General features: G+C 46.7%; 1 protein-coding gene across 7 annotated transcripts in view; it reads left to right on the forward strand.

Moving 5' to 3' along the window:
• bnc2 (basonuclin zinc finger protein 2) overlaps positions 1–25,820 on the forward strand; it is a 137,513-nt gene that overhangs the window by 39,676 nt on the left and 72,017 nt on the right. For 3 of the 7 annotated variants that reach the window (XM_028977424.1, XM_028977427.1, XM_028977428.1), the window contains exon 2: positions 12,318–13,003. The exons of 2 other annotated variants lie outside the window; for them this stretch is intronic. In XM_028977424.1, coding sequence (XP_028833257.1) covers positions 12,902–13,003 — 102 coding nt within the window. In that variant the 5' untranslated portion in view covers positions 12,318–12,901. Of the gene's footprint in view, positions 1–11,614; positions 11,748–12,294; positions 13,004–25,820 lie in introns of those variants that run through there. 2 more of the 7 variants (XM_028977425.1, XM_028977426.1) reach the window with 2 other exon arrangements.

Genomic DNA, 25,820 nt, shown 5'->3' on the forward strand with positions numbered 1-25,820 from the left:
TAAGCCACCGCAAAACCATCTTGTACCCTGTGGTCTGCTCTGAAGTAGTACGTGCAAACGAACGAGTTCCTGTGCCGCGCTGCCATGCTTCGCTTTCACACATCCTAATCCACCAGATGTCTGATGATTAACAAAGCTCAGATTTCCTCAGGGTTCGGGGAATATGGCGGACGAGCTGTTTATGAAATCCTCCTTGGTGTCATTGTGAATAGAGGCCTGTGTCTCTCACTTAACATGGCGATTAAATAATCTAAACAGCCCTAAAGCCCACTGGCAGCCCCGGCGTGTTTAACTTTGCCTTACTGTCTTGTGTTTCAGGCTCAGAGATTTGGCAGACTTGAGGAAGTCTGGACATGGACTGGGCGGTGTGTGAATTGGCTTTCCATGCGGAAGTGCAGGCAAACTGGAGTGTCCATTATCATGTCTCTTTTCCCACTGTTGGCGAAGAATTACATTAACCTGATACTTTTCACCCATCTGGTTTAGGGTGGCACTGGTTCTAAATAAATATGTAGTCTACCTGGTACTGAAGCTTTGCTGCTGTAACCTTGGGCTAGCCGCAGTACTGTTTGTGAATTCTGTCTGGTTTGATACGACTGAAGTGTCCCCGACGGTAACTCTTCTGGCATTTCGTGGAATAGCATATCTGTGGGAAAGCCAGATAAACTCGAGATAATTGTGCATAATATTTTAAAGTAAGGGCCATTTCATCCCAAAAGTTTGGATTATCAAATCTGCAAACTATTAGGGTCCCATGCTAGCCTCTGGTCTGGATGACTGTTTTATTTAACATACACTCTGAAAGCAAGGCATCTTGATCTGCTGCTTTGGATACATTAAAGTTTAACCTTCAGTGCTGGTTCCAGCTTTTGGAGGATTTCCACAGTTTTGTAATTTTTAGTTATGCAAAAAAACCTAATAATTGCTTTACATTTTTTTTTTATTTGGTCTTTAGTTATTTAGTTTTAAATGTGTTTTACTTGACTGGTCAACCAGACATGGTGTGGCACTGCAGAATGATATGATGAACATGTAAATAAATGATGGAACCACCAGCAAAGCACCAACACTTTAAGGAATACAGCCAAATTTAAACATTATTATTGTAATCATTTAAGGCATCCAAACCACATATACCTCTTTAGAAACATTTTAATGCTATGAATTGGGTGTGTCTCTATACCTGACTTTTCTGTTTCTCAAGTATTGGTATTAAATCTGGATTATGTGGGGAAACATTAGATTCAGGTGCAAACAAACTCAAGACAAATGTCTTTGTCATTTTAATAAAGCCAATGTAGATGATTAAATGTATCTCTCTCAACTGGGGTAATTTCTTCCCACGTATAAATGACCATTTCACTACCAAGTCACAATCCGCTCACATGAACAAGTATAAATAGGGCCTATTTCAGCAAAAAAAATTTTTTAGTGAAATTAGGTATCATCTCAATTAATCTTATCGTCATCATTGAGTTAAGGTGAGTATAGAAACAAGAAACAAAAATCTATACATTAGGACAGGGACAAGGACAAGCTGGAATTTTTGTACCAGGTTATATGTTTGAAGAAATCCATCTGTCATTTATCTTCTTTAGACTTTTTCCATGCTAACTGAAATAAAAACTATAAGTGACAAAAATGGTATTAGGCATATTTTCAGTTGTAATTGTTGCTTAATACTGACACTCATAAGGCTTCTTCATTTAAGATGACAGGCTCAAGTTATTTTGTCAGAGAATGTTTGTAAGTATTGTTTTCCCATTTTCATTTTACATTCTGATTCTGAAATCTAATTGGTTAAGCCATAGTAACATGCTCAATTCCTGCACACTTATGACATTTGAATTTCAACGTATTTATGTTATCTTTATTTTAATAAAGATTTATTGTTAAATTGAATTCTTATTTACAGGGATAATTTGTGGCTTTAACATTCATATATTTTTTTTTATTTAGAACAATTGCCATCTGGAATGTAATTGTACTGCTTTTAGCTTTTATAGCTTTTATCTACCAACAGTCTTTGACCATGACAAAAACCAGTGCAACATGCAGCCTCTTGTGGCATTTTGCTTTAGCATACATTGCAATTATAGCATTTAGCAAGCACACCCCTCCACCCACTCATGAGCTGGCTCAGTGGTATACTTCAAAGGGTTAACACACTCACACGTTTCAAACACGCACATCACACTCCGTCCGTGTCGTGGTTAATTCAGACCGACTCCCCTGGTCTTAGATGGCTGTACTGTGAGCGCAGCTAGTGAGCCCTGCCCGCTGTAGCCCCCGGAGCTGTTTGCTGACAGATGTACTCACGGCCGCGACTCTCCTCTTGCGTCGCCGCGGCCCGAGCCCAGCCGAGCCACGGCGGATGGGCAGGTTTCTGCTGATCGGGGCACTTTTTTGAAACGAGGCTGCCGTGACGGAGCCGGGTACAGCGGGCCCTGTAGGCGCTGCTTCTGCTGCTGCTCGGCTCTGTGATAGCCTGGGCTTGTCCTCTCTGTCCCTCTCTCTCTGGCTCCCTCTCTCAAGACTCCGCTCTTCTATGCCCTCTCTCCCTCTATCAGTTTCTGATCTGGGTTCGGGATCGCATCACTCAACCACCCTCCGGATGAAAGACAGCAGTCCACTCTCTGTTTCTCTCTCTCTCTCTCTTGTCCCATGTCATTTGACAAGTTCTTTCTTTGCTTATTTCTGTTATAATCCAGCAAGCGTGAGGCAGTGGCTCTTCATGATACTGTTGAAAGGCGGAAGCTGTGGCTTTGTGGTGACTTCTCCAGCAAATCCTGGGCAAGGGAGTGTTCAAGAGTTAAAAAAAAAAAATCACATTGTGCGTTAATAATCATTCCTGCCGCCCGTCCAGACAAACGACGTCGAGAAGCTGCGGAGCAGCAGATAATGACTGAAGAAGAGCCAGACGGCTCCTGTACCGCCGAGACCGTGGTGCGTCTCACCGCAGCAATCCTGTCCTCACCCCTCCATCCACTAATCATCCTTTTCCCTCTTTCTCCGCAGATGCACGGATAGACAGAGGGAGAAAGAGCGAGGGAGGGAGAGAGGGTGAAGTTTTTCCTCAAAGTTAATGGCAGCCTGGGCCCAGAGTAAAACCAGCGGTGGCAAAATTTTGGCTCTGGCAGCATTTAGCTGCATAGTGGTAATTATTCATGGGGAGAGTGATGCCTTCCAGGGGTTGAAGATTGATTACGTTTGATATGCTATTTTGTGTAATCTGTCTCTGCCTGGGATGGGTCCAAATTGGCCAGGTCCAATAAAGAAAGAGAAAGTTTCCTAAAGAAAAGAGAGCATAGACCTTAAAGGAGTGTGATAGTAAACACATGAGGAAGAGGGGTGTTTTTCTCTTAATTCATTCCTGTCACTTCCTGTGATGGAAAATTAGACACAGATGCCCTTATCTGTGCATTCACTTAATACCGCATGCAGTGTGAGAACAATTTAAAAACATTCTATGGAATATTGTGTTTTACCATCCATAAATGTAGACAAAATTAATGAAATGCGACAGATCTCATATGCCCCAGTGTAGAGACAGTAACAGTAACTCAGCCATCATCTGCTGTCATCCATCTTTTTTATTTCACATTTCACACAGTGGGATGTAATTACAGAGTAGCACATAATTAAGATGTTCAAAGCAAGTAACCACATGCATGTGAGTGTTGTGTGGATTTTTTTTTTTGCCACTCTGAGATCAGTAAGAAGCGCCAGGGTCGTCAGAGCAGCTTTTATAACAGAACGTTAGAAGGAGACGGAGATGGACAAGCAGCTTGTGGCAAAGCTTGAAAGGGTTTGTTTGCACCCACAGTTTGGCGAGTGCCACACTCATGACCTGCCAGCGGAGGGCTGCCCGCCCCAGAGACCCCGGTCGGTCTTCATTAGAGGAGCCTAAGCCGCAATTAGCAGCATTTCCAACAGCCGCTGCCCAAGGTGCTGCTTTCATGTTGTGAGCATGTTTTGTTTCGGAGAGCCAGGCCAAGTGTCAAATGAGACAGAGTGTCCAAAGCCCCCCCCCCCCCAACACATACCCACATAAACACACAGAATCAAATGTAACAATTTGCAAACCATGTAACAACACGCATAGCAACACCCATCCATACATACACCCATATTTCTGTTTAACACTCTCACATGCTGTGTACCAAGGATAAATCCTCGACCCCAAGCCAGAGCCTGGACAGGATGACAAACAAAATAACATTAAGAGTAAATTAAGAGGGCCTGGTGGTCGCCCGGGGAGACAGCCCCAGCAGTGAGACATATGGCGGCAAAAATGGCCGATCACCCTTCCCTAGCCGAGCACCGAATTAAAGACAAACCGCCTTTATGTGCTCTATCCAGGGCTCAGGGAAATCAAGAGACCGGGAACCCTAAGTGGGACAGAGCCCAGTGTAGGCACGGCCCGAAGAGCTGCAGGTTAAAAAAAGAGACAAATAAAAAGAGGGAACAGAAGCGACAAAGAGGAGAAGGGACAGGTTGAGGGGTGTAATGGAGAGTGGTAAAAAAGGAGTGAAAAGATCAGATGGAATCACCTCTCTCGGCCTTGTCGTCTCGCTGCAGGGCGTCTCTGTCAACTGTCAGCTCGGTGGCCACCCCACTTGCACATTTATACAGCTGTTGACTTATTTATTAACTCTGATGACCATAGGCCATTCACCCCCCTTCACACCCTTCCCATTTGCACGCACACAAGCTCTCACACACACACAGTTTACGGTGTTAGAGCATTTAAAAGCCTGGGACACTTTGACGACTTTGACACGAACCGTGGCGGAGAGTGTCTTGACGTGGGCATTCAGCGGACTAAGAGATTTAATGGCTTTATCCCTGCATCGTTTATCTGACTGGGGAGGAGAGTGAGTGTCCCTAAATTATTTAGCCCCCTTCGACCCTCCAGGGGAGCTGGTCGGTCATGTGGTCACGCCGCTGTCGCTCCGTGGCGAGCCGGCCCATCGGTGCGCTTGCAGCAATGTGACCGGAGCGACGAGTGCTGGGAAAGATATTCAGTATGAGTGGAGCGGAATGACGCGCTCACTCATTGCTCGGGGTTCAAATAAAGTGAAAATTTTCTGCAGCTGTAATACCCTGCGGGTAAAAGCACCGGCCTTATACATATTCTCACTCACCACTCACCAAAAAGAATGAAAGTTCTGCATAAAGGCAAAAACAATAAAATAGCTGATTTTAAATCTCAATTGAGCAGTTGAGCAACATTTATTTATTTTTTGAAAGTCTAAGGGCTAATTTAGATGATGCGCTTTGAACACGTTCGGTCACATCCGTTTAAACCTTTTTTTCTGATCGTGCCTGAAAAAAATGATTCGTCCTGATTTGTCCTCAACTACACACACCACAAGCGCGTCCCTCCTGCAAAAGATCTGAATGTGCCCTAAACCACCTTGACTGTCTTTATGTAGGGCTTGTCTCTGGCTAGGGTGAAATTTGCTTCCTCGTCAGAGGTCAGGCTCCCCACACAGGAGGTTAACAAAGCGTGGAAAGTTCATAAGTGAAGTTTCAGAAATGACGGTGTTAATTCTGACAGCTCTATAAAGGGTAAATAACAGGATCACAAATGAAGAACCACTAATCCTGTGAGAGAGAGAGAGAGAGAGAGAGAGAGAGAGAGAGAGCGCGGCTTCCTCAACCAGACCCATAGCAATGTGTGGCATAATAAAGCCGTGCATTTTGGCAAGGACCGAGATCATATTAAAGCTTGAGTGCTTTCAACAGTGCCTGTGCATGTTAACAAAACGTGATGTTTGCTTAAATCCCTGTAATTGAAACCCAATGGCAGAACAAAAATCGTTCTTCTTTCTTGTTGTTTTTTTCTGGCTGAGCCGATAGCTGTAGCGGGTGGTTGGGGCAGTCCACATCACACATCGTAACGTTTCTTGTGCAATTGCGGAGCCATACCTTCGCCCTTTGTAACGTGATTTATTATAGGGCACTATGCATCATAAACGGCAATCTGCAGTAAATGTATCGTGCAGATCGGATCTGTTCGCTGATAGTTAACATTCATGTTCCTTGTCAGCATGTGGCGATCAGTTAAAAGGTTCCCCCAGACTAATATAATGCACATGTTTGGGTTCCCACCTCTTAAAGACACGACGCGCTCAGACTGCATGCTGCTTTTTGAAAGGGCTTCTCAATTTATGAGCTCATTGCATTGCCGCAGTATCAAAAACATTTGCGTGGATGTTGAGTGGTGTGTCCAAGGTGTGTCGTCTTTGGACTACTGGTGTTCACGATTAGGATTGGGGTTTTACTGGGGTTTTTGGGGGATCTCAAGTGAAATTTCCTCCGGTCGTTTGGTGAGTGCCAAACCACCGAGAGGGGAGACATCTGACAATATGAGTCGGTCTCGGGTGGTGTTACAGGTTCAGAGGCGTGTTTTGCAGACTCTCTCTTGTTTCTTTCAGAAAACCACTTAATTTCTTTCTTTATATATACTAAATCTTTATTAATTAATAATCCCAGAAGGAGTTTCCCTTCCTATCCGGTCCTGAAGGATGTCAGCGCATAACCGTAACCTGAAGCACAGATTGACATCCATTTTACAAGCGGTCAGGGGTCATGAACAGAGAAATGCTGCCGATATGGGGTCATTTGTGCCTTTTGTGTAATAATGACTGTAGTGAAGAGCAGACTTTGCTTAGTACTGAGGGAATGGGATAAATTATTCCAGGAACCCTCATCAGGGTTTGATGGAGTGGTTACGGTGCGGTACCCTTTGCTACGGAAAAGGTAACGGCACATTTGTTGAAGCATTTGTAGGGATAGAAGCTCCTCTTTAATCCCGCGGACTCTTTGAGAGTCTCTGTGCGGCGGCGTTACGGATCATCGGCCCTTTTTTTCCCTCTGCCGAGCATCCCTGAGGGGGGGAAGGACGAAGGGGCTCTGTCGGCGGTGCTGTCAGCCCCGAGGCTGGCAGGCGCGGTGACTGGGTGAGGCGGCGGGAGAACGTGTCTGCCCCGCGAGCCTCAGCCGGAACCTGGCGAGTGGAGCAGAAAGACGGACCTGTCTGCACCAGAGGCTCTGCTGGGAAAAGAAGAGCGGAGGAGCGAGGGAGGAAAACCGCAGGTGATAGGAGCGAGCCACTGCTCTCCTTCTCCTCCTCCTCCTCCGCTGACACTCTCTTCCTCTCTCTCTCCGAGGAGGGACACACAGAGGGCCTGTTGTGTTAACATGAGGCCTCTTAATTGTGGACGGGTTTGGGCGGGTGGGAGGGGGCAGGTTGGCCTGTGGCTGGCAGGATAAGTGGTAATTCAGTCACTGGAACGCTCCGAGCAAATGGGGAGGGCAAAAAAAATGGAGTGAGTGTTAAATGAAGAGCCGGGATGTGTCTCAGCGTGTTTTATTCATCGTCTTGTTCACTTTCATTTTCTGTGTGGTGTGTCGTGAGAAATTTGCAGCAAGTGAATAAATATGTAGAGTGACATATTTATTATTATTTAGACATTATGTATAAAGGATCATTGAGTGATTAGTAGTGGTTTCTCTCAGTCCTTTAGCAGGGTGGCATTGCTGTAGATCTTAACGTGACAGTGTCAATGACTGGGACAATGAAGTCACATGTGGCCCTTCACTGAAGAGGACCTCACTGTGGCCTCCCTCGCTATCTCCCTCTCTCTCCCTCTCTCTCTCCATCTTTCCCCCTCAACTACAAGCGGAAGGTTGTTCCTGCGTGTCATATGATGTTTTGTGGCCTTGTGTGTTTTTTCCTGCGAAACAGAACAGTGACAGTTCTATCTGGTGGCCATCTGATCGACACACCGCTGGTTGTCACATGAAGAGCACACTGATTCTCTCTCCCCCCCGACCGCTCCTGCACACCACACCACACCACGCCGCCGCCCGCCTATCCTCAAGCACCGGGGATGTTGTCCAACATGTGCTACTGCTTACGGCCCCGCAGTCAAAGGCCTGGGTCCAATTAGGCAGAAACGACGAGCGCTGCCCCGCCTTCGTACCGCTTTACATCATTCCTTTATTATTTGTTTGTTTTGTACAGACAAAAGCAAAGCATTTGGACTCTTTCGAGCCGGGAAGAGAGCCGGCGTGCTGAGGGAGGCTGCTGCCGGCCCTCTCGACATCAGAGTGGTTAAACGGTTTAGGGGCCGTGGCGAACAGCGGCAGATTGAAGCCAGATCCACTCGACGTGTGACCTCTGCAATCATATGTATCTACTCGCCGTTACGTATCACGTATGTAGGCACAAATCTGTGCTTTCCGCTCACTCTCTCTCCTCTTCATTTTGCACCAAACAACCAACCAGCCCCCGTCGCGTATTTTCGTCCGGCGTGGCTGAGAGGGTACATTTATTTGGCGTGCCCCTGACTGATTTCATTTCAGTGGGAAAAGAATGGAACGTAGCGATATCAAGGGTGGAAAGAAAAACCGGGTGCCAGCAAGTCCTCCTCCTCTTGCGAACATTATTGTTTGCTTAACAGGTACTCACCCCTTCCCACGAAATGGGGCTGACACACTTACTAGCCCCAGATTAAAAGGCAGGGAAAATTGGCCCTCGGGCGATTGTTTCTAACAACAGCCTAATTTTAAGAGCCTCGGTCAGTTGCAAGGGGGTCACGCCTTTTCTGTAACGCCACTTTGGAGAATAGACTGAAAAAACACTCCAGAGCAGTCATTCATGTAGTGAGAGCGGCAGAATGGACATCCGACTGTCAACCTTGGTAGAACGTTGTCCCATACACTTTTTCCTTTGTTTGTACTCCAGAACTCTTCAGACGATCTAGGAGAATATTGCATCTATTAGCATTTATAAAGTTAGTATTTTTCAATAATGACAATTATAGCATTCGTATTTGTTTAGCAAACATTATCAATATAATTGGTGAAATAATTTTTTGATGACGAAGATGCTTAAATCACTTATGACAGAATGTACACTCCTGCAATAAAGCGGAAGGTGGCTCTCTGTTGAGAAGTGGGCCAGTGGGTTCTATTGATCTCTGCCAGGCAGAGTTTATGAACAAAGTCAACTTCACCTGCACCGTGACTTCTGAAGGAGCTGCTTTAAGGAGTTAGCACTGAATGATGATGAGATACAAACACAACGACACACACACACACACATAGAGCCACAGCCCCTGCAGTGGCACTGCCCCGGGTCTCAGAGAATCCTCTTTTCACTTTTACTCTAATGAGTTGCAACACTGATAATGTGGCTGATGATCTTTCATTGATTTGGCTATCACTTGCTTGTCTGGTAATTGATCCGTAGCTGAGCCTCTAGTTAATTATATCGGCTTCGACGTGGCCCTCGGTCCGGGGGGAATTTGAAGTCTTGCAGAATAATAGTTTTAATAAAGGAGTCTATTAGTGGAGCTCCATGCCTCTCTGGCTGTCGGCTGCTGCTGCAGCAGCGCCAGGGTCCTACCTCTCCGTACTCAGCCTACCTCCCCTCTTCTACACAGAGAGAGAGACTGCGAAACAGAATGAAAAAGGAGAGATATTGGCAGAGTCCTCTCCAACCTCCCACAAATAACAGTAATTAATGGGGAGGTCAGGAACTGAGCTGCCAGCTTGACTTGAAACGCAGAGTGGCACTTGAAAAATCAAGAGCCTCGCACATTTAAGGCCAGGGAAAGGAGGGGGGGGGTCATTTAAAATACAATAAATCGGGACTGAATTGTTCAAACTTAAAAAAAGGTTTTAAATATTTTTCCCCTTTCATTTAATTTATTAACACTTTTTTCCTTTATTTTATTTTTTTTTACCAGCGCATATCTCAGACCACTAATGCTGGAGGTGATGGTGTGTGGGTGTGTGTGTGTGTGTGTGTGTGTATGTGTAAGTGTGCGTGGCATTGCCTTGCTGTTAAAGGGGAATGGCAGCGAAAAGATGGGGGACAGGCGTGCATATGAGTGTGTGTGTGTGTGTGTGTGTGGGAGACAGCGCTATGCCCGTCTCTCTCCCATTACTGCCCATTTGCCTCTAATGACGTGGCCTTCAGTGGCTTTGGTTACAGATGGGGGTACTCTAGACTTGTGCATAAAGACAAAAAGAAAAAGGGAGTGTGAGAGAGACAGAGCGAGAAACAAAAAGAGGTGTATTAAGTTCTTGTTGCGGCCGCCAGAGCATTTCTGTTCTTTTTTCCTTTTTTTTTTCATTCTTCATCCTCTTTTCACAGTGAAAAAATCCCTAGATTTGATCAGGCAAAACGCAGCTCAGATATTCTCAGTAAAGGTTAGCTGGAGCTGTCATTAATGCTGTACAGAGGCTTTTAAGAGACAGTAACAGCTGTCTCCTACAATTTACCACAAAATTCAAGTGGCTGCTTTATATACCAGCAGCCATTTAATGTAGCTGGGGAGAGAAGTTAATTCCATTTTTCCCCCAGCTCTCTCCCCATTCGGAGAAGATCGCTGTGACATCTTCATCAGATGCTGTTTGAGTCTCACAGCCTGTCATTTTTACCCTCTGCAGAAAAAAAAGTGGAAATGGCAAAAAGAGAGGATGTATGAGCAATAATAACAAAAAATATATTCATTACCAGAGACATTTTTCTTCCAAAATGTCTTGTCATGTGAATTGGGGGGGCTTATCTTACTGTAAGTGCATATGTTAGGGGCTTTTTTGTATTCCCCACCTTTCTGAGACTCTCTGCAGCGGGGACCAATTTGGCAGAAATGGAGGCTCTTTCTCAATTTTTTCTTAATTAAAATCTGAAAGCATCCACTCGGGGTTTCCCTCTGTGTGTGTGTGTGTGTGTGTGTGTGTGTGTGTGCACCTTTAGTTCACATGCTCACAGTACTGACTGTGTGATATGGTGTATATGTGTGATTTGTGATTGTATAGTGCCATTAGACTTTAATAGTAAGAGGGAGTAACAGACAAAGGCAGCAGAATCTGCAGGGATGGCGAATAGCTGCCTTGTGTGTGCGTGTGTGTGTGTGTGTGTGTGTGTGTGTGTGTGTGTAAACATACGCCACTGGCCTGTTTGAATATCTGCTCCAGAATAACTGATTTTACACCAAATTAATTGAACATCTACGCACACACAGTAATAAGTGTGCATGAATATATGACGAAATGTAAACAGCAATGAATTATGTGTGTTAGTAGGCAGGGCGGAGTGTGTGTGTGTGTGTGTGTGTGTGTGTGTGGGTCCCACAGGAACAGGAGCGGAGATGCGCGTGGAGTGCTGTGCTGGTAATAAGGCAGGGAGAGTCCACCCTTCCCCTCCCCTCTCTCTCTCTCTCTCTCTCTCTTCCTCTCTCACTATCACTCGTACCACCGCCAGCAGGGGAGCAGATCATTCCAAGGAGAGAGAGAGAGTGAGCGAGCGAGCGAGAGAGAGATAGAAGGAGGCAGAGGGAGCGCTGTGTGTCACTGAATGCCGGCGAGACGAGAGGAGCAGTTGACTCAGACCCCTCTCTGGCCTCTCTCTCTCTCTCACACACACACAGAGCAACACACACTTACACAGCTCACGCGGAGTACAGAGGAGTTTCTCCGGGAAGAGCTGAGGAGAGCAGCACGGAGAGAGAAGAGAAGAGAGAGAGAGAGAGAGGAGGTACAGCAGGACTAGAGAGGAGGAGGAGGACAGGGGAAGGGAAGGAGAGAGGGAGGACCACAAAGAGAGAGAGAGCGAGAGAGAGCGAGAGAGAGAGAGAGAGAGAGGAGGGGCGCTGTAGAGGTGACACACTCCCACACCTGATGTGCTCTGTGCTGGGAGGTGCAGTTCAGCTGGACTCTTTATGGTAAGAGTAGAGGAATTTACTTTTTATGTACAACCAGGAAAAGAATTCCAAAAAGAGTTTTTAGAGCTTTTTGAATTTTAGTTTTATGGCAAATTGGTATATATATATATATGCATATTTTTTTGTGCCATACTCGCTTTATTGTGCATTGTTTGCTTTATTTGGGGACAATGTGTGGTTTTGATCAGCAATCAGTCATTTTATGAGTATATTTTTTTTCACGCTTTTGGACCATTGAAAGGGAGTGAGTTTGTTTAGCCAGTGACCCCTGCAGATGTGACTGTTCATGTGTGCGTGCGTGTGTGTGTGTGTATGTATGTGTGTATGTGTTTACTTTGTTTATGACAATGACAGCTAGGAAAGGCAGGGGGTCTCCTAACAAAAAAGGTATCCCCTCCTTCCATATCTCCTCCTTCACATCACTGCCATCACCCCCCCCCCACCTTTCTCCCTCTGTCTCTCTCTCTCCCTCTTTCTTCCGTCACTTCACCATACCCCTCCCTCCTCCGTCCATCCCTCCTCCTCCCTGCTTACCTTCAACGCTCAGCTCATCCTGCGCTCTCCCACCAGATGCCCCAGAGGAAATATACAGAGCGCTGCCTGCTCCTGAATTAACTCGGCGCACTCCTCCTGCTACCAGCGAGCGGCCGAGCGCCTTCCACCCTTCATCCGGACCAGAAGCAGGACAAGAAGGAGGGCAATCACGGTTGTAGAAGAAGAGGAGAAAAGGAAGAAAAGAAAGAAAAGAAGAGACCGAAAGAAACACAGAGAACAAAACAAAAGAAGCAAGCAGAACGTCGGCCGTCCCAACAAAAAAAAAAAAAAAAAAACCCCAGAGCGTCTCCCTCGTCCTCCTCTCCCCTCCTCCCACTCAACATCCCCAAAAACCTTTTGCACTCCTTTTATTCCCCGGCGCGATACCCCCCCCCCCGCCCCTCCCTCCCTCCCTCCCCCCCCCCTCACACTTCTCTGACAGTCCGAGGAGGCAGAGTTGGATGTGAGGGGCTGGCAGCGCCGTGTCCAGAGAGGCAGAGTGATAGAGGGGCCACGCCGCGCCACTCCCGTCCACGGCCAGCGCCTGCCACCGCGGAGACACCAGCAGCAGCAGCAGCAGCAGCAGCGGCGGCGTCCTCGGCGGCGACGGCGAAGGCTCCATGCAGTTCAGCACCAGACCGGCCAGCGCTGAGCCGGGCTTCATGGGGACATGGCAGCAGCAGAGCACTGAAGGCAACCTCCTCTTCAGAATGTCCCAGCAGGTGAGTGAGTGGACCCTCGCCCCTCCGTCCCCTCCCCGTCCCGTCTCCGCTGCCACCGTTTGTTGTTGTTGTTGTGTTTTGTCTTTTTCTTTCTGTGTGACGTTGAGAGAAGGATGAGGTGGGCAGCGGCTCTTCTCAGCATCAGCACCTCCGTGTTGATGCGCTTCTTCTTCCTCTTGTTGTTGTTTGCTAAAAGCGAGCTTTTTTTTTAGTTACAACTTATTGGTTTTGCGCATGTGTGTGTGTGCGTGCGTGCGTGCGTGCGTGCGTCTGCGCCTGCACGTGCGGTTTGTGTACACTCCGCCGCTGGCGGCCCATTGAAAGGTCCCGTCATAACCCGGTTTCTCCCATTTACACCAACAAGGAGTCTCCTGGAAAAAAAAAACAAAAAAAAACTTTCTTTGTGACACTTTTGGTTTGTGAGAGTTGAAAAGAAAAGCGTCGACCTCGTGTTATTGGTACCACGCACATGTCCCTCCGCGGAGATGTTGCCCTGTCCCTTTATTTCGTCGTTTTCGTTCATTTTGCGCACTTACGGGACGATCGAACCCGGTCGACGTTTTGTGCGTGTGCGTGTGCGTGTTTATCTTGTGACTGGATTCATCGCGCGATGTGGTTTATGTTCGCGCATACCTTCCTTCAGGGAGGGGGTTTGGGGGCGTACTTTGCGCGGTGGGGGTGAGGCCGGGGTCTCCGTACCAGGCGCGGGGCGCTCCGGGCGCAGGGCGCGTACCCATTTGCGCAATATGTTTTTCTTTCTCTTCCTTTTCCACGAGAGCTTGTGTTTTTATACCCGTTTAACATGCATTAAATCATTCCTGTTTTCTGTAGATTCTCTTTTCTAAAATTGACATAACTGCTTTAGTGTCTCGTTGGGGGGGGGGCACTTGAAAAAGAAAGTTTTATTTCACGTATTATGACATCCCACCTGGCAAACAGGTACCTCAAAGCACAGGCACACACACACAGCGATGTGAACTTGACGCTTCGTACAGGCCGATCGTCGGCTTCATCGATCAGTCGATCAAACGCGCGCTGATCGATGAGGACGGGCGGTGGCGCGCGGCGCGCGGATCGCGTCCCCGCTGCTCCGGCGTTATTTGAGCGGTAATGAGTTGTGTTTGCGCAGCGCGCTGCACCCTGGGTATTGAGAGAGAGAGAGAGAGAGAGAGAGAGAGAGGGAGAGAGGGAGAGAGGGAGAGAGAGATGAGCGCCGCGCGTGGAGATGAAGCGCTTCCGAAAGCCTCCGATAAATCACCTGACAAAAATGATTTTGCTGCAATTTATGTTCGCGCCGCATACTGGGATTTATATAGCCGGAACATTGCATTTCATCTGGCTAAACACATCAAAACATCGTTTTCTTCGTATTTTCCTTTTAGGAAACTGCTAGAATAGGAAGTTTACAATATGAACCTGCACCGAGGCGAACTTCTGGTCTGCAGAATTTTACAATAAGCCCCAAAAGAACCACAATATTTAAAAATGACAAATGCAGTCATACATGTAGCGTACGCACAGTGATCTGTGGAGAGATATTTACGAGAAAATCGGCCTCCAATGGCATAATTAAATACAATCAAACTCAATTATGGAATGTGACGAAATACGATTTATCATAAAAAAAAATATATTTTATTTTATTTCATTATATGCGGGTGGAATATTTGGCCAAGTGACCCTTTTACTGTTGGCAAATTTCGAATGGCAAAACAGTGTAGAAGTGTGAATAATATTTCAAACGAAATATTTCCATACTCGTTTAATCTGTTTTTAAATGATAGAAAAAAAACACGTGTATGCTGTCATCATGATTTTTTTTTTCTCACAACATGCAGAAAATGATAATTCTGCGGTGAAAATGACAGTGTTGCGTTAAAAAAAAATTGACACTAATGGTTGAGAGGCTTAACCCCGATAATTCAGCAGCTCAACACCTTTACGACCCCGTCAGCAGACGCATGCGGCGCATGATCTTTTAAATGGCAGCTGGTGAAAATTGTCATGCGACGGCATCTGTAAAAAAAAAAAATGTTTTTCCCCCGTCTGCTGTAATAAAACGTGCGCAGCGGGACATTCCCGCAGGTCCTCGTGTCCAAATAAGCCGCGGTTAAGTGATTGTGCTGTTAATTGGAGCTGCGCGTTAATTATCCGCTGAGCGGGTCTCCGCGCCGCGTCGCGTCGCGCCGCGTCGCGTCGGGTCGCGCCGCGCGTCCTGCGTCGCCTCCTCCCGCACCCTGCGTGCGCGTCGCGGCTCTGAGCAGCGAGAACAGGTGGCTTCGTTTCAGCTGCGCTCCTGGAAAATAACTATAAATATGCTTAGAAAAAATATTTTCGATAATGATCATAATAATTGCGTATTGTTAAATATTTTGAGAAATAAAATAAAAATGTATGCAACCATTTGAAATGAAAAAGGTAAAAAAATCTATTTTCATTCATTTAATTTTTTCTATTATTATTATATCAATGGCTGATATTTCAAGTACAGTTTGGGGAATTAATATCATTTTGAAATTGGCTGAAGATCGTGTTTGAAATTGACTGTATTTGGATGTAAAATCACCTCTGGGTCAAATTACAAAAAAAAAGTGTTTTGCTGAAAAATACTGGGAGATATTCTGTGACCAGAAAGAGCACCTTCCCCAACCCAAACCCCTGATGACCGCTTTACACCTTCTACCTCAACGCCCTCCATTCATCCTGTTTCTGCTTTCTTTTCTCCTTACACGTCTTTTACGAAAAATGTTCACAAAATTAGCACTGGTAGATGGGAGAAGCCCGCTGAAGAGATTGCACGCTGGAATGATCAAACTGCTGATATGTTTTGTATTTTGCGTGAACGTCTGTTCGTTCTCCTGCATCTGTGTGTTTTTTTTAAGTGCACTCAAAGTTTGTGTCTTTTTTTTTACTCAAAAATGTAGTTAATATTGTCCTCTTCCGGACAGATGGCTGTCGCTGCAATCTGGACATTAACATATTTATTCACACACACTTCGTAACAGTGTTTTCGCATGCACGTTTTGTGCTCTCTGCCATCGTTTTCTTTTCGCTTCATTACGTACGCAAGTGTGTGTGTATTTGGGGCGGCCTACGCTCTCGGTGTGTGCGTTTTATGGGTCTGTGTGAAGTGCGTTTGAGTGTGTTTTCCTTTTCTCCTCGCTCCCTTGCACGTGTGTGTGGGTGCTAGCTGAAGAGGCTTCTGGCCGGCCCTGGCCTGCACGTTGCGGTGGTAACGGGAGACAGACGTCACTGCCGGAGCGGGACGCCGACACCGGCGCCGCGTCCTGGGCATCGTTGCGGATGCGGGAACTCTGGCCTCACCTGGCTCAGAGACGCTCCCCGCCCCCCCTGGCCGTGCAGGGTGGGCTTTTAGCGTCTTCACCACCGCCAGAAAGCTGAAAGTGGTTGAGAGGGGGCGCGGGTTTTTGTGAAGGGCCGTGTTCGGGTCGTCTGTTCCTTTGCGGTGAGGCGGCTGCTGGTTTTTGTTGCTTTGTGGTCGTGTAAATGGGGAGAGGTGGTGGTTGGGTGGAGGAGAGCGAGACGGGAGAGACAGGCCGTTTGATGCGCAGCGGGGTACTGCAGTGGAGAAGGGGAAGATACCGAAATTTCACACACCCCACAGCATTTTTTACTAGTTAATGCACCATTGACCTGTGGTTTCTGTTCGAACGAATCTGAAATGTAGATTTCATTGTGATAACAGGGAATACAGAGCCATAGCACAACAGGGAAAGAGGTGTGGCTAATTTATTAAGATGACTGGATGACAATATAAACAGTAAAAACAGAATACCCTCACCTACCCCCTGGCCAAAGTGAGGCGGGGGGACAAAAAGGGGTCCCTCATTGACCAGGAATTTACCTCAGAATCACACATTCCAGCTATTCTTATTTTGAGTGATTCTTTAGTCAGAATTGGACTAAATTTGCAGCGGTTATGGCGTTTAATAACCATTTGTCAGTGTGGTTTGTAGCAGTTTCTGTTTCAAGTCGACTTTAATATTCATGATTTAATTCCCTCTATTTCCCAATTTGCAAGTCAGTGTTGGAATATTAAGATCAAATGCTCCTGAGAACCATCAGTGCGTTCTCTCTTTGTGTTTGCATTGAGGATATGTGCATATTATATATGTAAGCTTTAACTTAATGTGGGTGATTTGACTATATATATATGTATATATATAAATGTCTCTGCTTTACAACTATTTAATAATAATAAATAAATGGTTTAATTTTCCATGCCCTTCTGCCCAAGCTGTTGTAAAGTGTTGAAACGACGTGCCACCTTAGTCCTGTTGAATTTGCTTCAGCTCAGCGAGGGGGGGAACCGGAGGAAGGAGGACGGTGAGGTAGACGGAGCGAGAGGGAGGGAGAGTGATGCTGTCAGGGGGGGGAGACCTGGAACCTGTCCAGAGTGGAACACAGGCTCCTCGGGATCAGGGAGTCGTTTTTAAATAGAGCTCCCCTTACCCCCTTCCACACACACACACACACACACACACCTTAGAAGTACAAATGTATTGATCCTGTGTAAATTTTATTCTGACGCCTTGTTTTGTTGGGTTTTTGATTTTTGTTTTATTCTCTTTCTGAGTCCTTGGAGCTCAGAGATGGAGGCTTGAGCCAAAAAAGCCTCGGCAGATAGTGTCAGTGGGCGTCGGGCTCTGCATGTCCCTCTGGCTCTGCCGAGGCTGCTGATCGATAGCTGACACCGCGCGCATCACTCGCCGGGTCAGGAGCCGCTCGGGTTCTGCATGTCCTGGGGGGGGGACAACATGGCTCACGTATTTCTGGGAGGCCCGTTTCCGTCCCTCCTGAGGGAGGGCCAGCGCTGCCCTCTCCGCGGCGACTCCCGGCGCGGGCCTGTTGCCGCGACAGCGCTCGGCTTCCTCTCCCCTGTGAGCGAGTGAGTGAGTGGAGGATGGATGGAGGGAGGGAGGGAGGGAGAGTTATGCGCTCCCCAGGCTCAGGCACGATAAAAATGAGAGACCATCTGCTGAGCTCTTATCGGCCAGGAGGGCGAGTGCTGAAAGGTAGCCGCTCTCTTCCCATGATCCTCCTCCTCCCCCTCCTCACAGAGCCTCCGGCCTTTCCACCGGGCCGCGGGTACGGCCGAGCTCGCCTCTTGCTTTCGGAGCATACAACACTGTGAAGTTGGGGGCACGCGAAGCCGGCTACTCGCCTGTTTACCTGCTGCGCGGGGGACCAGATAAGTCCGCGCCCGTGGCGAAGAAATAACACAGGCGCGGCGGCGGCGCGGCGTATTTCATTGCGCCCTTCCTAAAAACATTCATCACAGCTGTCAAAACGGAGGCATTAACCCACGACCGATCCAGCAGCTCTCCAACTCCTGGAGCCCACGCTGGGCTTCCCTATAGCCCCTTCTAATAAATTACGTACGCGCCGTCGCACGTCCAAACCGGCTCTGCCCTCCCCGCCTCTGTGTGGCTCTTGTGACGTTCCCTCTCTCAGAAATTGAAATGTTGTGAGGTGCGACCGTGGAGATTAAAGGGGGGGGGGGGTCGTGAATATCTGAAACGTCGGCTTACGTCTGTTTGTAGCGCATCGATTTCTTTCTGATCTCCAGAAAGCTCTCGCGGCGCCACGTTGAGGATGGTTCCTGTGGGCTGTGATCATCTGCGGTTGTTGCGTGAAGTGGAGGTTTTCTCGGCATTCCTGGTGCCGCCCGAGCAGAAAACTGTCACCTTTCTTTGTCTTGTGCTTTAGAGCCAGAAATGACTGACTGTGTGCATTTTCAGGGGCTGAATGACCCCGATCGTAGATAACGTTCCTGTTCAAATAAATACACGAAAATGGAGGGGAAGCACTCCTTCAAAAAAAAAAAACAAGGAGCTTATTTTTCTTTCTTGGGTTTTCTTTTCTGTTTCTCCGTGACTCTTTTCCCCTGACCTGAAGGGAAGTCCTGGTAAAAAAAAAAAAAAAAAAGGGAAACTGCTGTTTCAATAGTCTGGGAGTCAGGATGTCACCACCCCTGTTGTGCGGGTAATGAGGGGACATTACCACCATTCCGCTCCTTGTTAGTGCTCCGAGCGCTGGACGTCGTCGGAATGCCGCAGCTGCCACCGGGGGCACACTGGCTCCTACTACCACGGGGCTAACCCCACCGGCAGCAGCCGGTGACCCAGTCACACTGGCCCACTCGGTGTCATAAATCAGCCCAAGTGGTGACACACACACACACACACACTTCCCAGTGACTGTTCACTAGCTGTGCACTCTGGCCTATTTACTGCATCCGTTTTAACGGCACTGTAAACTGTTGCCCAGGGCAAAAAAAAGCCATTCACCCCTTAATAGCCATTTTGTGTGAAATTGCCTGATTGAATTCAAGCCTGAAGTTCTCCTCACCGCGCAGCGCTTCTTCTCAGGAAAAACGTCCAGAGCGCACTGCATGCGTGTCGAGCGGGAAGCTGCACTTTTCATCGCGCTTAATCTGCCAGAACCTGTTATTTCGTTATTTTGCCTCTTTTCCATGTACATGCTAAGGAACCCAATGGAATTATGTGTGTTGTTATTAAAAAAAAAAAGATTTGCAAATTTCTTTTACCTTTCCCTTAAATTTGAAGATATTTTTGTTTAATATTTTTACTTTGCATCATTTTGTACTAATCTTTCTTATCTATAAACATATAATTACTAGCAGATGTTTGTACAATTATTTTATGATTTTGACAGATTTTTAGCTATGAATACAATTTTTATTTTATTTTATATAGATGAAATAAATTTATCTGCAGGGATTTTTGAGTGCATGTTAATATCTGGTGTCCATTATGTTTCTGTTTGCTGTGATTTCGACGTGCGATGGTCAGTGCCGCAGCGCGGCTAAGAGGCGTCTGGCCGTCCCTGCTGGGCCACCTCAATCTTAAACAGCAAAGAGGGCAATTTGTTCTATCACCAGAGGAAAGACAGGAAAATCACTCTCTGCTTGCACAGCCCTCCATTTCTCACTTTGCACTGCGGTTGATTCTGTTGCCATTATTTCCTCTAGTGTCGTGGATAAATTGCTATTATTATTACTATTATTATTAGAGTTATTTATGTCTGTGGGTAATTACAGTAATTTCGTCTGGTTCGGTGTTCAGACCTGCTCTTATTCTTTTTCCGCCGTTAATGCAACTCTTCTCCGCTGATGTGTGTTGCTTTAATCGGAGCGACTCTGTTGCTCCTGGTTGTGACAGGATGCTCGGTAATTACCGCAGCGGCGCAGGAGCCGGTGGCTGCGAGGAGCAGAGGGGAACAGACTCTCTAGTTCTCCTTGAGTCTCAGTCTCCCTAAAAAAAGATCCACAGATCCAATTCCTTCCGGGCGAGCGTGTAATGGATGAGTAGGTGAATGTACGTGTGTGTGTGTGTGTGTGTGTGTCAGCATGTGCAGGTGTGTGTGGTGTGATGCGCTGCCCAGTGGCCTGTGGTCGTGGAGGAGACGCGTATGTCAGCACAGCTGGACTTTTCGCTCGCTTGCGCTGCCGGCTCCGCTTTTTAACCAGATTTCTCCAACTTTTCAGAGGCTCTGCGAGGGTTTCATGGCCACCCAGGGGAGATGAGTAAAATGGCTCCGCCAGCATTCAGGCATGTGGCCAAGAGTCTTTAAATACAAGACTATTCTGAACACCGCACCTGAACACAGAACCCAGAACGTCCTGCTGCCCAACCCGGGTTCATAAGAGCAAACAAGAGGGAAGAGCAGCCACAACAGATTACGCCCACTGTCGGCCATATTAGGCACACACACACACACACACACACACACACACAAGCAGTGTGTTATCCCAAAAAGAACAGAAACACCACTGTGTGAGACAGAGAAAAGAAACATCTGCTGGTATGTGTGTGTGTGTGTGTGTGTGTGTGTGTGTGTGTAAAACAGCTCTAACTCACCATGTGCAAACATTTGTTTTCTCTGTCCTCACATGCTTAAACATGTTTGTGCAGTTAGATTAATTACATTTAATAGCCACTGTTAAATTCTGGGCTTTAGTGATTCCAGAAAGTGTGTGCATTTGTGTGTGTGATTGTTTGAACTGGTGTGTAAGAATGAGATGTGTAAAGGAGAATGTGTGTGTGGCCTGATTAGATGTGTTCACCCCTTATGTTGAACAGAACTAAACTGAATGAGCATTTCTCATTTTACTAGTTCGTCTGAAAGCAGCGTATGTGTGTGTGTGTGTGTGTGTGTGAGTGTGTGTGTGTGTGTGTGTGTGTCTCCTTGCCTTCTCATGGAACTTGATGTGGAGGCCATCAGTAAGCCATAAAATAATTTCACACTGAGGGGCAGCTAGTGGTGAATACATGAAGACATACATCACATGAGCGAGGAGAGGAGCCGGCCCGGTGTCCTCAGAGAATCACCTCAGGGATACACACCCCTTATACAAACCCTCTCACAGGGTCACACATGCATACGGACACACACACACACACACAGTTACAAAGCGGGACTGTGTAAGGTCAAATTCCCCGCTGATCGGTCAGCTCGGACTTCAGGATGCTCCACGCTCTTTCATTTTTCATTCACCGGGAGTGTGCGCTGCGACCCTGGACAGCTTCAGTGCTGAATGAGACCAACTAGCTGTCAGGGAGGAAGAGGGAGAGGAAGTGATTCTGTTTCATTTTTGTCATTAAAGATGCAACAGCAGAACTCTATTAGAGCCACCATCGCAGTCAAGGGCTTCATTGTTCGTATTAGAATACATGAGATGCGACGGAAAACGGGAATTTCTAATATTAAGTGGCGGGATGTGCACATACATTATGTGCCTGAATTAAATACATTCACAGATATGCTTATGATTTCTGTACATGTAGTTAAAATATTAATTAACAAATTACTTTTAATATATAACGTTGATATCATTATACTGCATTTTATTAGTCACAGCTATGATAAAGTATCCAATAAAATTGTGTTGTGTTTTCCGTTGTCATTTTTAAGTGGGATATGTACAATGTGGAATGATTCTCTGCGATGTTTGCTAACAGGGCCGATCACAGGAGCAGGGAGGAGAGCGTCTCATCAGGTCCCACGTATCGAACAGCCCAGTGCTGCCTGCCGCCGATCCATAATGTCAATTAAATCTCACACAGCCTCATTTGCTCCTGTGATAGACTGGGGATGAACTGGCCGGTGTAGCCCGGCAACCGGGAACAGTGAGAGGTCGCGGCCCTGTGCGTGATAGGCCGAGAGTGGCACTGTTAACCGAGACAAGCGCCGTTGTTATGCCTGTTGTGTTTCATTCATCATCGAAGAGGCCGCTTATTCAAACTAACGCGGGGACAAAGTGAAAACTCGTGTAGGGAAGAAAATCTCAGTCTGTGTGTTTGTGACTCTTTCATTTTTAAATGGCGTGTACCTCGACCTCGTTTCTAGCACGGGCCGCGTTCTCAGAAGTGGTTTGTCGGGGCTGAATATTTAATAGCTATTGTCCTTCTGATGTCCCCCCCCCCCAGATTCCCAGATTTGTTTTAAAACCTCTTTCCAGAACATTACTTCACACCTTTGCACCCGGGGGACAGGGGTGAAAGTAAAAAGATTTATCCCACCGCGCATGTTTGCTTGTGCGTCTATCTGTGCCCATAAATCCCCCCCCGGTGCTCGGTGCCAAGTCCTGTACGCCGTTAACTGAGCGCGGAGCACAAGTCGTCTATTCTTTCTGCCGTATTGATTGAAGGCCATTCACCAAATATGACAGAGTGAAAGAGCACACTGAGCAGATTTACTGCTGCCCAGCAAAGCGCGAGGAGGAGCAGGGGGGGCAATGGCTTGTAATCACATATGAAGACAAACTCGTTTTCAAAAAAATAAGTCGGCGAATAGAAAGGGACACTATCAGATGTTGGAGTCAATTGATAAGAGGCGTGATACGTGGAGGGGCTAATAGAGAGGGGCTGTGTAGTAAAAGCTGTCAGATCAGGTAAGAGTAGCCTAATTCCTCTCAGGCCGAGGCCAGTAATACCATCAATACCATCAGCAGTAACTGTATCCTCCAAGAAGTGCCAGCGTGTGTGAGTGTGTGCTTATCTGAGTAAATGTGTAGTTATTTTTTTTTTGGTTTAGTTTAGTTTAGAATTGGGCTTTCATAAGATCTGTGTTTAGAATATGTCTTACATATATGATGTTTACTCCCCGCTAATATAATAATACAAGAGAAGGGGTATGTGTGTTGTACAGTAGCGAGAGAGCACGTCTAAAGGAAAGGGCCCAGAGGTTGCTCCTGGCATTTTTTGGCCACCAGACGCCTGTCACACTCTGTAGAGAAAAAAAAAGAATAAGGAGGAGGAGCTTGTGTGTGTGTGTGTGTGTGTGTGTGTTATAGAGGGTGGGGGCCCTTTACTCAAATCATGTCACGTAGCGCTAATTCATCCGCTCTCATTAGAGCGAGGAAGGGACCGCAGGCCTGGCTGTCATACCACACACACACACACACGCACACATGCACACACACGCACACACACGCATACGACACTCCTGGGGTAGTTTGGGGAATAGAAAATTGCTTTCTCAGGAAGGCCCCGACCAATTAAGGACCTGACCGTATTGAATGTCAAGTGTTAATTTAGGTTCTTCTTTTTTCTCTCTCTCTTGTGCCCCCTCCCCCTCAGACACAACCTCCACCCCTGTGCACCGACCCTAACCACCCCCCACCCCATTTTCAAACAGCAGCTCTAGGCAGGGGTCCTCTGATGAGCAAATATGTGTCAAGTAAAGTTGATTGCTTAAAGGGAACCCGGGTATTATGTGTCACAGACAAGTGGCAAGTACGACCCCCACCCCCCCATACACACACACTCTGCACCTCTGGACTCTGGGGGCCCGGGGGTGGAGGGGGGGTGCGTGTGAGGATTAACTGTACTGTGCTGATAAGAATGGGTGGTTTACATTAGGGAAAAAGAAGAGGCAGCGTAATCACTGTGCGGCCTCACAAGAGGGGAGAGAGAGAGAGAGAGAGAGAGAGAGAGAGAGAATGAAAACGGAGGTGAAGAGGCTGTCCTCTAGATTCCCTTAAGACACAGTGACTTACATTTACATTTACAGCATTTATCAGACGCCCTTATCCAGAGCGACTTACAATCAGTAGTTACAGGGACAGTCTCCCTGGAGCAACTCAGGGTTAAGTGTCTTGCTCAGGGACACAATGGTAGTAAGTGGGATTCGAACCCGGGTCTTCTGGTTCATAGGCGAGTGTGTTACCCACTAGGCTACTACCACCCCACACTTTTTATTTTATTTATTTAATTTTTCTCATATTTGTTAAGAGGCTGAAGAATCTCTTTCCATCTTTAGCAAAGCTGCAAAAGAATAGTTTTCTTTTACAGAATAGTCTCATACAGAATATTATTTTATGCTTTTGATGGCACCACCATTATTTTACACTTTCTGAATTATTCCATTGAGCGATTATGGAGAACATATAAAATAAAATGCACTTAATTTTAAATAATTGTTGACGTGTCTAAATGAATATCTGTCATTATTTTCATTGTCTGATTGGTTGCTGATCAGTTAAGCGTGTTGTAAAATCCACTGTCTGAAAGCGAGAACAATAGACCCTCCCTGTCCCTGTCCAGAAGAAAGGGGCTGTTGGCTGGAGGTGAAACGTAAGAAAGCTGCTTTTTTTTTTTTTTTTTTTTTTAAAGCCCTGGTGATGGTAAATGTCCGCCTACTTACCTGCATGATCTAATAGACAGGCACTTAGTCTTAATGGCCGGTATTATCTTTGCTTCAGAGCTGATGACTACGGTCTTTAAAGGTGCAAGCGCTGCGCTGCCTCGCTGGGGCTGCGGCCTGCCTACGGACCTGCATCCCGGCCGAGCGGGAGGCTTTCAGCAGAATAAATATTAATGCATTGCTGAGATTCAGTGCCGCTTAATTCTCCATCTTTTTCTTTCTTTCTTTTTTTATTTTTCTTCCTTCCTTGAGACGGCCCTCCGGCTACGTTTGTTACTAGACTGTACCGTCTCGTGATCACTCCAAAAAGAAAAAAAAAACTGCGTGGAGTGAGGGGGAACGGGCTAGAGGAAGGGGGTGAGCTCTTGTTTTGAAATCGAATAGAGGGAAGTATTGATCCCGTCCCCTTGTGTGTTATTAATGCCTGCTACTGCTGACAGGCATGAGGCCTACACATGGACACTCTCTCTCACTCACACACACACACACACACACATTCTCGCCTACATTTGTAAGGGCAAGACACTTTCTTCATATTCACCTTCATAAAAAGTGCTTTTCAGTTGGTGCACATGCAGTGAATTGTGGGGGTGTATAGATGTTTTCATTTTCATCGAGTAAAAGAAGCTGAGATTATAAGCATAGCACTCGATTTAGGATTGTGTGGTGAGTCCCCGCTAAGACTCTCTCCCCTCTTCCTATCCCCCCCCCCAAAACAGGCTGGTAAGCTTTCAACTCGGCACGCTGCAAATAAAAGAACAAAAGTGTGTGACAGACAAGCATTCATGGCCCTGTGTCACCTTCGCTGAGTCCCTTCACTGAGACATTGTCCCCATTGACCCTTGGGGCCACTGGCCTCCCGACCAAGACTCTCACCAGTCTCCCTGGAACCAGCATATTCATCACAGTCAAGGACATCAGTGACCTTATGGAAAACATCTATAACCTGTTACTGCTCTGACATCAAAGGAATCCACCAGCGGTGTGTTGCTTCAAACACGGGTGGGAATCACAGAAAACATGCAATATCAACATGTTTGCTATGTTGATTCTGTGATACTTATATTGCAAGACAATTTTCCATAATACTTTTGTGATATCTTTGCTCCTGAAGTTGTACAAATTT

The sequence above is a fragment of the Denticeps clupeoides genome, chromosome 4 (assembly GCF_900700375.1).
Source record: "Denticeps clupeoides chromosome 4, fDenClu1.1, whole genome shotgun sequence".
NCBI lineage: Eukaryota > Metazoa > Chordata > Actinopteri > Clupeiformes > Denticipitidae > Denticeps > Denticeps clupeoides.